Here is a 15217-nt window from a genome sequence, read left to right as displayed (position 1 = left end):
TAGATGCTCGGATTGCAAAATCAAATATCACAATGGAAAATACGGCGTAAAAATTACAATATTATGAAAAGGATCGATTGCTACTCACCATATAGCAGAGATGTTGAGTTGCACATAGGCATAACAAAAAGACTACTAAATTCATAAGCTTTTGGCCAAAAGGTCTTCTTCTGAAATAAAAAGACACACACACACACACACACACACACACACACACACACACACACACAATAACACTGACCACTGTCTCTGGCTGCCAGAGCCAGACAGACTCTGAGCTATGGGGTCAAATAATTGAGTGTATCTTCATATCTTCGCAAGCATTGAATTAATGAATATGAAACTTTATCAGTGTTCACTGGGAACATGTGTGAATGGTAACACAAAATTTCAGCAAAGTTTGTGCAGTCACATGGGAACTTTTCCTGAAATTAGACCACTTGGCTAGGAATGGCCCTACAGCAAGAGAACTTTGACACACATTTCCATCTTTGTAATCATAAAGTTACTATCTTTCAAATAAAAAACCAAAACACAATATCTGGAACTATTTCAGAGATACAGCACTTTAAAGTTATTTCAAAAAATCGCATGTTTGAAATGATGCTCAAGGCACCATCTTTGACTGCCTGTATCTCGAGCCAGTACTTTTTTGGACAAAATAAATAAAAAAAATAGGTTTCTAACTCAGTTCTAAATTTTAAAAATTATGTTAAATTTGATAATGCCTGGGACTGTGAAGGTAAGATTTTTTTTCTTAGCCTCCCTTAGTTGATATGAACTAAGTCAGATGTTCTAGTATGCTACAACTTTTCGTAAATAATATGGCCCAGAAAATTCCAGCAATATCAAATAATAATAATAATTTGCAAGGAACACGAATCAAACCACTGATCTACACATTCCCACCCAGTAACAACAACAGCTATGCCATGATGAATGATGCACGGTCTGTGCATTATCTCCACCCCCCCCCTCCCCAGCAAAACAGCAGGTACTTCCCCTCCTGGCAAAATGGCTACCCGCTGTTTTGGAATAGACTGAGTTCCTGGATCTGGCTACATCTACATCTAATCTGTCATATTTCGGGTGACAGCACTTGTAGATGCCTCAAGTAACTACTTATATCTAGAAAACATGACTGTCAGGCATGTATCTGAAGCAACAGAACTACAACAGAGATTCATGCAAAGCCAGGATGATATTATCTCCTTAATGTAGGATCACCATCTACGATTAAGTAGATGACATTGGAACACAGGATTCAGTAGGGACCAAAGAAGTGCTTTAGTTAACATTTTCCCAGTAGCCCAACCTTCCATACAGATTAAAAAATCCATACAAGGTCACCTGGATTGTAGCTCACAGGTTGCTGTTTGATAGAAATCGTTCACTGTGTGTCCAAGGTCCATATGTGGCACTGTTGTCTTACTAACTACTCCAGTTCTGGTGATGAGTGAGCTGTTCGATGTAACCCTCCTGAGCATTGTGAAGTTGAAATGGAAAGAAAGATATATTATTGCCCAGACTCTCAACTATAATCAAGTATACAAGTATGAAACTTTCAGTGTCTTGCATTGCTGTATTATATGTGAATGTGACAACAGATTGATTGATTAATTGACTAATTTTGGGGCATTATAGGACCAAACGGCAAGGTCATCAGTCCCATGACTCCAAAGTTACTTGCAAAACAGAGAGGGTCCACTAAAACTGGACGGATCCATTCAGAGGAGTTAAAACACACACAGTAGAAGGCATAAAAGGGGTAGATCAAATCTAAAAACTGGTAAAGACAGAGGGGTAAAAGAGCGATCTTTCCACAGAGAAAAGGTCACGGGGTTCCAGAACAAGAAAACATGAAGAGAGGACCCAATCACAACCACCCTGCCCCTGCTCAAGGAGTAAAGCAAAACCTTATATTTGGAAATAAAAACCATTTTCATGGAGGAAACAGAGAACCAGTTCAACCATCCATGAACTATCTGCTAATATTAAAATTATGGATCTGGACGATTATAATTATTACAAAAGGCCATAAGAAGGGGACATTCCAACAATATATGGGATACCATCAGTCTGGCTCCACAACCACACTGTGGTGGCGGTTCATTACGATAACAGGAAACAATGGGTGAGCCTGGTACGACAAATGAGTAGACAGCATAAGACAGTGGACTCCTGCTGAGAGGAGCGGAAGGAAGAGTGCCAAACCACAGTAACCTTCTTGATTGTGCAGATTTTATTACTGAGAATAGCAGTGCACCAGATGCCATGACACTTTTGGCCAAAAAGGGAAGGGGGTAAGTACCTGCCTCTCTAGCCAAACGGTTGGCCAGTTCATTCCCTGGGATGCACACATGGCTTGGGACCCAGAGAAAGACAACTGAGCAGGCAGCACGGCCAAGGGCAGACAGAATGTCATGGATAGCAGAGACCAAAGGGTGAGCACAACATGATCCCAGCAATAAATGATGTTCTAAGCCAGTAAGAGACATGAAAGCATATCCTGCCTTATTTATCGTCTTAGAACTATCAGAGCAGAAGATGGTAGCACCCTCGAACTCTGCAAGGATGGGACGTACAAGACGCTGAATGACCGTTGGGGCAACAGAGACCTTAGATCCTCGAATAGGTTGGTCCTAATCCGTGGTCTAGGCACCATCCAAGGGAGGATGTGGGAGGGAATACACAGAGGGCATTCTAGTGAGTGGAGATGGAGGAGAGTTAGATGCATTCCAACTGGCAATCCCACCCTTGGGCGGTTATCAGGAGGGAGACATCCCTCGCTTACAAAGAGGGCTGGTTACACAGGATGGTCATGGAATTGGCAAATGGCAATTGCGTAAGAAACCAGGAGTTGGCTCCACTGTATTTGTTGAGGTGAAAACCCCGCTTCTGTGAGGAGACTGTCAACGGGACTGGTGCGGAAGGCACCAATAGCCAGACACACCCCACAGTGGTGAACAGGGTCAAGTATTTTCAGAGTGGAAGGAACGTCTAAGCCATAAACCTGACAACCATAATCTAGTCTGAACAAGACCAGAGCATGGTAAAGATGGAGAAGAGTAGCATGGTCTGCACTCCAAGATGTGTGGGCCAGGAGGCAGAGCGCATTAACTTTCCGCCTGTATGTAGTCTTCAGATGGCAAACATAGGACAGCCAAGTCAGCTTTCTATAAAAAATAACACCCAAGAAATGGAACTGTGGTACAACATCTAGGAGGTTGTCACCCAAGTGAAGTTATGGATCGTGGTGTACTGTGGGTCCACAACAAAAATGCATAACCTGTGTTTTGGAGGGAGAAAACTGGAAGCTATGGAAGAAGGCCCATGCAGAGACCCATCAGATGGCACCTTGGAGCTGGCACTTAGCAGATATTACCAACTGGGAGCTGCATCAGGCGCAAAAATCGTCGACACACAACACCAGCGTAACCAGAGACCCAATAGAGGCTACAAGTCCAATCATGGCTATGAGGAAGAGTGTGACACTTAACACAGAACCCTGTGGACACTGCTCTCCTGAATCTGAGGGGTGCTGAGTGAAGAGCCAGGTCAAACCCAGAAGAGCTGGTGCGATAAAAACTCTCAGATAAAAATCAGAAGGGGGCCACGAAAGCCCAGGTCAGGGAAGGTTAACTAAAATATGATAACACCAAGCCATGTTGTATGCCTTAAGTAGGTCAAAGAAGACCACGAAAGGTGCTAGCAGTTAGTAAATGTCAGGTTGGATTGCTGTTTCCAATCTGAGTAAATGGTCTGTTGGAGATCGTCCTTCCCAGAAGCCACACTGATACAGGGAGAAAAGGCCCCGAAATTCGAGTACCCAACATAATCAGCAGCTAACAATACTCTCAAGCAGTTTAAACAGTACGTTCATCAGGCTAGCTGTAGCTGTCAAGAGACATTGGGTTCTTCCCAGGCTTAAGGACAGGTATAACTATGCTGTCTCACCATTGTGAGGGAAAGGCACTTGTGAGCCAAATGTGGTTGTAGATCCTGAGTAGATGTTGCCTCTAGGTAACGACCAAATGTTGGATCATCTGGTTGTGGACAGAATCGAGGCCTGGGCCCATGTCATGTGAAGAGGTAAGAGCCTCCAATAATCCCCATTCAGTGAAGGTTTCATTATAGGGTTCAGCTTGGAGAGGGTTGAAACGGAGAGAGGTCTGTACAACTTGGCATTTCTGCCAGAGAAACGTAGCAGGATAGGAAGAGGAAGCCAATGCTGTCACAAAATGTGTTGCGAGGTGTTCTGCGAGGACCAATGGATCAGTACACAGAGCACCTTTGAGGATACAACTCTGACTGTCACTGGTGGTCCAGAAGGCTATGGAGCTAGGACCAAACCTGAGGTGAAGAGACATACATCCCCTGGGAGGAAACATAGCACTCCCAGGATTCCTTTTTACTCTCCTTAATAAGGTAGCGAGCCTTAGCACAGAGATGCTTAACAGTGAAAAGTATGATCTCTGAAGGCTGTTGTTTAAATTTTTGCAATTCCTGTTGGTGTTCCTGGATAGCAATTGCTAAGTCGTTGGTCCACCACAGTACCAGTCAATGATAATGGGGACATGTGGATAGGGGGATAGCAGTGCAGAGCATGAAGAAGAGCGACAGAGACACCTTGCATGACCGCAGCAATGCAATCCGAGAAAGAGATGTCAAAGTGCACAACATATGTATATAAAGGGCCAAGTGGCTATATGAAATACCCAATGGATAGGCCTGTCGTTGGCAGGGGAACAACACAATCACCGGGAATAGGTCACTATCACAAAGATCATCATGGGGTTACCAATGTAGGGAAGCCGCAAGGGCAGGTGAGGAGATCATGACATCAATAGCAGAAAAGCTGTTGCTCACAGAGGAGCAGGGAGGGAGGGGGCAGCCACAGTCACCACAGATTGGAGTGGCACTGCATCGCGAGGACATGTGGATGAACTTGAGGCAACAAAAGCATGGGAGCTGGAATGTATGGCTTCACCTCACATCTGTAGACTATTACCTTGACCTCCTTAGGCAGGGTACATTCCTCCCCCCCAAATGCCAGGATGAAAGCACCAGTATCTACACGATGGTCCTTAGGGCCCCTCTGGATGCAGTGGACGGGAATAAATGCCACACTGTTCCAGGTTAGCCCTAAGTTCATCATCGGACTGGAGGAGAAGGTCCCTATGGAAAATTACACCCGGTATCATATTTAGTGACTTGTGAGGAGCGATAGTCATGGGGATATCTACTAAATGGTCGCAGGCACAGAGGGAAGCTGGCTGGCTGGCAGGCAGGCAGGCATTGTCTTCATAAGGAGAGAGCCAGATCTCATCTTGCTTAATGGCTCAACTTCACCAAACTTATCCTCCATATATTCCACAAAGGAAAGGGCTTTGGAGGTGGCAAAAGTCTCCCTGTCAGTCCTGGTATGGACCAGAAACCATGGAAAGGGTTTCACCTCAAGCTGGCGGGCCTGGCCCTTCTCCCACGGCGTGGCCAAGGAGGGTAAGGACAGGAAGGCAGAAACAGGAACTGAGACAGAACTATTTCTAGGAAGAGATGCAGCCACTGAAGAGCAGCCAGAGAGTTTAACACATTTCATGTGCCAAATATCCACCCTGGTACCATCCACTCTGAACAGGGTCTCACCCCGTGAGCACCACCCAGCCACAGCAATGGCACTCTGGCAGTACAGTCGTTGCCGGGAGTTCTGATTCCCCCGAAAAGATGGGCAACCACTCCTAGGATTGCACAAGGTGTTCACAGCACAAGTACCAACAGTGTGATCCCTGAGGTGTCAGGGGGTTCAGCCAGATGGGCACATAACAGCACCACCACAGAGACTGGCTACCGAGCTGGTGAGGCAAAAGGGCTATGGTGAGGAGTGAGGGGAAGGGGTAAAAGTGAGATTGAGAGGAGGAGGGGGGGGGGGGGAAAGGGACCCGTGCCAAAGATTCTAGGGACAGAGTTCTTCCTCATCTGGCTCACACTACCGAGCCAGAATTAGTGATGAAGGTCAGTCTCCTGAGGGGGAACAAAGAAAGAAAAACCAAAAAGGAGAAGGAAAAGCAAACCAACCAAAACCGCAAGACGAAGCAGAGGCGGGAGGACAGCCAGGCTGACATGAAGAACACCAAGATACGGAAAGGAAGGGGAAAGAGAAAGGAATAAGGACAGAGAAGGAGGAGGAGGAAGGTAAAGCAGCCCGGAAAAGAATAAAGGCTGCAACAGCTTGGGGACCTGTGCAAACCACACACATACTCATGAAAGAGCTGTGGGCCCCCTGGGGGGAATGTGACAACTAACATACCATATCCCAGCTTCTCTGTTTGACATCAACAAATATCGACAGTATTTGCGAATGTCTTATTAAAACCTCCATAAGGCCATTTCTCTGGGAGTGGTAGGAATCTCTCCTGCAGATGATGTTGCATCATGAAATTACTTCTGGTACGACTAATGATGAACACTTTGACATCATTACATATGATGTTCTTTGCTTCAAATTTATGTCTTCTACAAGAATGCTGATGATTTCCAGAGTTAGTCAGTATACCTTTGGTGCCAGGTAACCATGTAAGAGAGTGTCGCTATCTACTGACTTGAGAGACCACCCAAAGAGGTCAATTCCAAACTCGAGAAATGAAGTAATTGCAGGATGCATTGGTACCAGGTACCCTGGGGTAAATGAGGCACATGCTTCAATTCTGGTATCCCTTACTATGGCTAACATGATGTCAGGTAAGTAGAGACTTGGCCTGTGATACTTACTTCTGATTCTATCAATTGTCTTCAAAAAATCAACATGACTGATATCCGAGCATCATGAAAATCCTTTAGTATTGCTGGCTTTAACTGAGTTGAGATTGAGAGCAACAATTTCCATCCCACTGGATCATAAATCCATTTATACATTGTCCCATCTATTAGTCTGAATTCTCCTTTGAAAGCTTTCTTCTTGGTGGCCTCTATGTGTCTTCCATAATGTTGGTGCTCCCTATGTTCACCCACCATGTTTGTTAGTCTGGAGTGTTACCAGTACTATAATTTTCTTCCAACAGATTCCACAAAAGGAAGCCTGCATATATATATATATATATATATATATATATATATATATATATATATGGCAACGGCCTTGCCGCAGTGGCTACACCGGTTCCCGTGAGATCACCGAAGTTAAGCGCTGTCGGGCGTGGCCGGCGCTTGGATGGGTCACCATCCCGCCGCCATGTGCTGTTGCCATTTTTCGGGGTGCACTCAGCCTCGTGATGCCAATTGAGGAGCTACTCGACCGATTAGTAGCGGCTTCGGTCAAAGAATACCGTCCTAACGGTCGGGAGTGCGGTGTGCTGACCACACGCCCCTCCTTATCCGCATCCTCCTCGGAAGATGACACGGCGGCCGGACGGTCCCGGAAGGGCCACTTGTGGCCTAAAGACGGAGCTTTTTTTTTATATATATATATATATATATATATATATATATATATATACACACACACACACACTCCTGGAAATGGAAAAAAGAACACATTGACACCGGTGTGTCAGACCCACCATACTTGCTCCGGACACTGCGAGAGGGCTGTACAAGCAATGATCACACGCACGGCACAGCGGACACACCAGGAACCGCGGTGTTGGCCGTCGAATGGCGCTAGCTGCGCAGCATTTGTGCACCGCCGCCGTCAGTGTCAGCCAGTTTGCCGTGGCATACGGAGCTCCATCGCAGTCTTTAACACTGGTAGCATGCCGCGACAGCGTGGACGTGAACCGTATGTGCAGTTGACGGACTTTGAGCGAGGGCGTATAGTGGGCATGCGGGAGGCCGGGTGGACGTACCGCCAAATTGCTCAACACGTGGGGCGTGAGGTCTCCACAGTACATCGATGTTGTCGCCAGTGGTCGGCGGAAGGTGCACGTGCCCGTCGACCTGGGACCGGACCGCAGCGACGCACGGATGCACGCCAAGACCGTAGGATCCTACGCAGTGCCGTAGGGGACCGCACCGCCACTTCCCAGCAAATTAGGGACACTGTTGCTCCTGGGGTATCGGCGAGGACCATTCGCAACCGTCTCCATGAAGCTGGGCTACGGTCCCGCACACCATTAGGCCGTCTTCCGCTCACGCCCCAACATCGTGCAGCCCGCCTCCAGTGGTGTCGCGACAGGCGTGAATGGAGGGACGAATGGAGACGTGTCGTCTTCAGCGATGAGAGTCGCTTCTGCCTTGGTGCCAATGATGGTCGTATGCGTGTTTGGTGCCGTGCAGGTGAGCACCACAATCAGGACTGCATACGACCGAGGCACACAGGGCCAACACCCGGCATCATGGTGTGGGGAGCGATCTCCTACACTGGCCGTACACCACTGGTGATCGTCGAGAGGACACTGAATAGTGCACGGTACATCCAAACCGTCATCGAACCCATCGTTCTACCATTCCTAGACCGGCAAGGGAACTTGCTGTTCCAACAGGACAATGCACGTCCGCATGTATCCCGTGCCACCCAACGTGCTCTAGAAGGTGTAAGTCAACTACCCTGGCCAGCAAGATCTCCGGATCTGTCCCCCATTGAGCATGTTTGGGACTGGATGAAGCGTCGTCTCACGCGGTCTGCACGTCCGGCACGAACGCTAGTCCAACTGAGGCGCCAGGTGGAAATGGCATGGCAAGCCGTTCCACAGGACTACATCCAGCATCTCTACGATCGTCTCCATGGGAGAATAGCAGCCTGCATTGCTGCGAAAGGTGGATATACACTGTACTAGTGCCGACATTGTGCATGCTCTGTTGCCTGTGTCTATGTGCCTGTGGTTCTGTCAGTGTGATCATGTGATGTATCTGACCCCAGGAATGTGTCAATAAAGTTTCCCCTTCCTGGGACAATGAATTCACGGTGTTCTTATTTCAATTTCCAGGAGTATATATATATGGTTATAATAGAGGGAAACATTCCACGTAGGAAAAATATATCTAAAAACAAAGATGATGTGACTTACCAAATGAAAGTGCTGGCAGGTCGACAGACACACAAACAAACACAAACATACACACAAAATTCAAGCTTTCGCAACAAACTGTTGCCTCATCAGGAAAGAGGGGAAGGAGAGGGAAAGACGAAAGGATGTGAGTTTTAAGGGAGAGGATAAGAAGTCATTCCAATCCCAGGAGTGGAAAGACTTACCTTAGGGGGAAAAAAGGACGGGTATACACTCGCACACACACACACATATCCATCCACACATATACAGACACAAGCAGACATATTTAAGCCATCCTAATGGATTCTCCCCATCCTAATGGATTCTCCCATCAGCCAGCATTAAAAATGACTGTGGGTTCCAACAATGAATGGTCTGTTGTATAAACAGGATTGGAACAAACTTACTACTCAAACAACTGCAAGGCACATTTTCTCAATTACAGAGTGGAAGATACTCAGGAGGCATAACAAATCACCCTTTCAGTGTCTTCCTGAATTTACATTAAAACTGCACCGACTCCTAGCATTAATGTCAAAACTCCATCTCGCGATTCTTACCAAAAAGTACTAGGACCTGTGAAGATGTTAGTGTGTCCTCTGGGATACAGAAAAATCTTTCTTGCTATCACTCCAAGAACTTTTGGTGTGTCTTTGCAGCTCTTGCAGCATCTGTACTTTGGAACTGAAATTTTTTATGAAGTACCTGTAGCAGGAGTACAGCTGAAGGAGGCCTGTCCCATCACTAAAGTACCTACGATTTGGAAAGACCTGTTGTGGCTCTTACTTTTTCTGGTTCAGGCCAGACTCCATTTCAATTAACTAGGTGTCCCAAGGCTTATTTCTTGGGCAATCCATTTTTTGCATCCAGGAAATCTGTATAATGGACACACTTTAGCACCACTGTCAAACAGCTTAGATGTTCTTCAAATGTCTTCAAGAAAACAATCACCACCACCACCACCACCACCACCACCATTCAGGTAGATATCTAAGTTCTGAGAGTTTGTCCACCTTACATCATCTTTCTTTTTCACAGAGACCGTATGTAATAAGCAATGACTTTCTGATAGCTGAATACCATCACCTCACATCATCTTCCTCATTTAATTCTGTTGGAGACATACTATACAAATGCTAAGGGAAAGGGAATGATTGCCAGTATTGATGATGTTTCACACCCTGCCATCTTGTCAGCATCATCTCCATTCTAGGCCTGAACGTAAACAAAGTCGATGCGGCAGGTCAATAGACAGCGACATTGTTCTTTGGTCAAGCCAAAGGCTACTGATGCTGGATAGAAACCACCACCAGTTTGTAGTCAGTAATTTTAGTGTAGCACAGTTCTCCATCAACAGCAATGAGCTGACATTACTGGACTGGTTTGGCTGTTGCTGCACACATGACCTCAGGAATGTCTTTATAAATGTAAACATGGTCCTTTGTCAGCTGTTTTCATTTGTACAACGTTTAGAGGCTGTGAATCCACACAGAGACAAAACAGAAATCCTTAGTAGTGAGTTGTAGCTGACACACGAGTTCTGCTTGGGGGTTGTGCACTTGTGACATTTTCCATCATCCTTGGTATATCTTTTTTTTTTTTTTGGCAAAGTTCATACTTTGTATCCGACTTGAGCTTCACAGTTAAACTGAGCAGCTGCACTAACGCCTAGAATTAATCTCACTGATGATGGGATAAGTGTGCTCTCAACAGCAGACAATCAACTGGAGCAATAGTTCTTATGTAAACTTGTTGGAGTACCTTCATCAATCTAGAACTCCAATTCCCTGCAATATATGACTGCTTGGGATGCCTGCAACACGTCCCATAAAACCATAATGTTACGGTTAAATTCTAGTTAAATGACTAATTAAATTCCCCACTCCATTCCTCCACATTGGTCTGCCTTATACAGATTGGTGGCAGTGACTGACAAATCACCTCTTGAATTGGTGATACTACCTCGTGGCTAGGTTACATTAACAGACATTAAAACCCTCTTATCACTCTTATGAGTATTTATCGCATTAGCAGTGTTAGATCCAGATGGTCTTCCATGACTGCCATCAGTATGACATTTGAAAGTCTGTCACATGTCTTTCAGCGTAGTCGTCTCTGGTGCATAGTACTGATGTGCTGGCATCACTTTATGTCCTCAGCCATCTCGGCATTTTTTTCAAAAGAAGTGCCTGATGACATCATCTGCTATGTCCTTCATTATGTGCAAGATATACAAGTTGGTTTTCATATAGAATTTTGGCTATAATACCATTATACCAGCAGGGTCACCAACCACAACTAAAACTTCAACTGAAAGTTTGTTTACTGAGCACACAGATGAAGTACATGTTGCAGTATAAATATCTGTCTGATCTGATATGATAGCCTTCACATAATCTGCTTTAAAATGTATGCTAATATGAAGCTAGAGAAAAGAACAAACATGCTGCCAGCATGTTTTGACACATTTTTAAATGAAATTCACACACAAAAAAAGGAGCAAATTTTATCCATATTTGTTTTTGATCAGTTAATTAAGCAAAACAAGAGCTAACTTAAAAGCTTGTCTGAACATTATTGTGATTCACCAGGTCTATTGGAGATGGTGCACCACCTATCTTCAGCTTGAGAACTAATCCACTTAAAAGGAGACTATCAGACCTGTTAATTAAGGATTTTGATGAGTCTTAGGTATACTGCAGAGGGACCTGTCCTGAGAACCTAGGTAGCAGCCCCAAGTTTCCAAGAAAATAAAGTTGAAGTTTAATGCGCACCATCTATACCTGTAACTTTAGTAACTTAGCAAGTGTATCACACTGCACATGGTTATCATGCTGGTGGTACGAGTTCAAATCCAATCCATGCCCTCTTCTTTCTTTTTCAATTTCATCGTATAGAATATTATCAAATAGTATATGACATGCAAAATTATTCAAAAATCATCATTTTTGCCATAGTAATTTCATTAATAAATCAATCATTACAGTAAATTTGCTTCAAATGTGTATTCACTTTGTTACAGAATCACCTTACTTTTTATCAGTTGCTGTGTGAGAACAGAACTCTGGATGGCACAGTATTTGCCTTAGAAACAACAGAAACAGTTCACAGAGCACCATGCATGTTTAATGAAAGCTGCTGCCTTGTAGGCACATGGATTTTTCAGAACCAATAACAGAAAAGCACTTTGTTTAAAATCAAAAAAATTGTTTTTTCTTCGATCAACTTCAATGTGAGCCACATGTATTTGACGATTCCCCTGAAAGCAGGTGCATACATTAATGCAGAATTAAATAATGTATTTTTATGGAATATTCCCTAAAAGCAATTTCTCTATTAGTCTTAACAAGTTGGGAGCATTTGAATTTCTTTTTCACGAAAACACACAGATTTGGCAAAAGTAGAGTACTATTGGATGGGATAATTTTTGAATAATTTTGCATGACATACTATTTAATGATATTCTCTACAGTGAAACAGCGTGGAGCCCTGAATCTTAGCCGCCATGCTACACTCGCTTGGTTGCAACACAAGTAATATTACAGGTGTAGGAGGTACACATAAAACTTAAACACTGATTTTCTTAAAAACTAGTGACCATCGTGCAAAACGCAGCTAGCCAGGTACCCAGGCCAGGTCCCTCTACAACATACCTACAACTTATCAAAATTTGTGATTAATGGGTCCTGATGTGCTCTTTGTTAGTCCATAATAGGAGGGTGGAAAGGGGGAATCAGGAATACTAACTCTGCTGAGCCCTTTTGTTATCACAAACACAAAGCAATGTAGGAGGGCAAATATCAGTAAAAATTCCACGAGCAAACAGGGAATTAACTTAACTAGCGATTACTAAAACAGGCTTTTTCTTTTTAAAAAAATAAACAAACATACAAATAAAAAGAGTAAAAACAAAATCAAGTAACAATACAAATACTTCACTATAACATATAGGCTTCTTACTGTTTTCACAGCTGTATTTTCATTCAACTGGCCCTCTAGCTGACTCCGTTGACTAACTGCTTTATGAAAATCTGTGAAAATAAAAATAATCTGATAAGTGGCTATACATTAAAGTAAACATCATAACAGACAAGAATAAAAATACGAGATGTGATTAACAGGAGAAACAGATCTACAAGTTTGTTAAAAATTTTAGAATCAGTTCGTAATTTTACTCCTTATATTTTAATTTTTTACTTCCTATCAATGTATGACACTGCAAAAGTATTACTATTCACTGTGTATTTGATTCACTGGACCTTTTCCTTCTATGTTCAACAGTAAGCTCATAATCTATGTTCAGAAAAAAACAGAACACCTTGAACGACTAAAGACAGGATGTTCATATTTACAGGACATGAACATCAGTATGTTCTGCAGAAATGATTAGCATTTGGAGGTCAACATTGATATTGTGGCGCAACACCACCTGCCACTAAAATTTGCCTGTGGCTCTCATTGTTGCTATAAACTGAACTTAATGGATCAGTGTGACTTGTGCAGACAAGCTGGATGCCTCGACATAGGCACAAACTGTACCACTGGATCAGTGAGTCTGAAAGAGGACACATCCTTGGCACGAGATAATGCGATGAATCCATCCAGGAAATTGCTGCTCATGTGGGACGAAGTTTTTCGGCAGGGCAATGGGTGTGTGCAGAATGGTTCACGGAAGGCCATAGAACATGATGAGGTGGGTCAGGTCACACCATCCAGGCCACCCCCAAGAAGATCAACACCTCATCCAAATGGTATTGCAGGACAGATCTACATCCTCCTTGGTTCTAGTGGACCAGTGTAACACATTATACATTATCAGAGGCAACAGTAGGTCACTGTTTATTACGACATGGGTCACATATGCACATCCGGGAGAGGGGGGGGGGGAGACTGGGAAGGGGGGGGGGGAGAGAGATCTGTGGCTGATCTGAAGAGAGAGCACACTGCTAGTGTATGCACCAGTGTTTCAGAGCACATCTTTCCTCATACATTGTTGAACACAAGGCTCTGCAACAAATGACCCCTCCATGTTCCCATGTTGACCCCATGATACCACCAGTCACACTTTCAGTGGGCTTGGGATCAAGACGGAACTGTGGATCTTAGAAACATGCCACCTAATTGAATGAATCGCGTTTCTTTTTACAACGGGTTAGTGGTTGTGTTTATATACGCCATCATACAAGCAAAGAGCTGCTTGCAACGTACTCCATTATAGATGGAGCACACTTTTGGTATGGACAAATTTAAGGCAGGAAAAACCATCTCAGCATTTTTTTTGTGTGGTTTACAGAAAGCCATGGGAAAATAATTTGAGATACTTAAATGGAGAAACAAAAGTAAAGGTTCAAAATAGTAGTACCTTATATCTCAAAGTTACCCAAGGAGTTAAACTACCTGCCTGCACCTGCTTGTCCGGTAATCTTAATCCAGCCAACTCCGGATCGGGACTGGTATGATACTTTTATTTCATGCAGAACCAACCATACCTGCATATAGGCTATCATTACTCCACTCACAAAGATATCTTAAAGCTACTGTAAGCACTCCTCCGGGGAATATCCCCTGTATCACTTCTGCCTGCGTCTAGTGTAACTATACGGTGAACCTGCCTAGTATTTACTTAGGTGAATGTGGGAATCCACCTAAAAACCACATCCATGCTGTCTGGCACACTGGCTCCCACCACTAACCCACAATGCAATTCAATCCAGGGCTGGCGCAGCTCCCTGTGTCCCAGAAGCACTCAGCTATCTGGGCAGGTTAACCAATTAGTTAATCTAATTAACATTTCAATATATCTTGTTAATACTGTTCTATTTACAAAAGACAATATGATTTATGTTCATAAATTACACCTTCTAGTATACTGCCCACTATAGCTCTCTAAAGTTTTGATGTCAAGTAACTGTTAGCAAATCTATGCTGAAAGAGTTGCGCTTTCTTAACTCCATTTGTAATCGTGGATCCTTACAAAAAGTATACTCTCCCCGATACCAATAGTAAGCCTTTCCGAGAAGAAACTATACTCATGGTTTCCTTCTTAATCCACTAAATGATTGAAGGCTGTCTTCTGCTACGTGCATTTTGTTGTACGTTTTGTTTGTTATTTTCATCCTGGAAACTCCAGTTTTGTAATACAATAATGTATCAGATTTATGTAGCCAACTGTCATTTCATTGGAAACCACAATGAAGCAACGTGTACTCAAAATAGTGAGAATGAGATTTTAA

The 15217-nt window shown here is 43.9% G+C and overlaps 1 protein-coding gene across 1 annotated transcript in view; it reads right to left on the bottom strand.

Moving 5' to 3' along the window:
* Positions 1-15217, bottom strand: part of LOC126252560 (prefoldin subunit 6) — a 60182-nt gene that overhangs the window by 34361 nt on the left and 10604 nt on the right. Inside the window, exon 2 of the mRNA XM_049953464.1 lies at positions 12945-13015. Within this exon, the coding sequence (XP_049809421.1) occupies positions 12945-13015 (71 nt within the window). The remainder of the gene's footprint in view (positions 1-12944; positions 13016-15217) is intronic.

The sequence above is a fragment of the Schistocerca nitens genome, chromosome 1 (genome assembly GCF_023898315.1).
Source record: "Schistocerca nitens isolate TAMUIC-IGC-003100 chromosome 1, iqSchNite1.1, whole genome shotgun sequence".
NCBI lineage: Eukaryota > Metazoa > Arthropoda > Insecta > Orthoptera > Acrididae > Schistocerca > Schistocerca nitens.
Note: the sequence above shows the minus strand (reverse complement) of the source record. Positions and strands in the feature narration are given on the sequence as shown.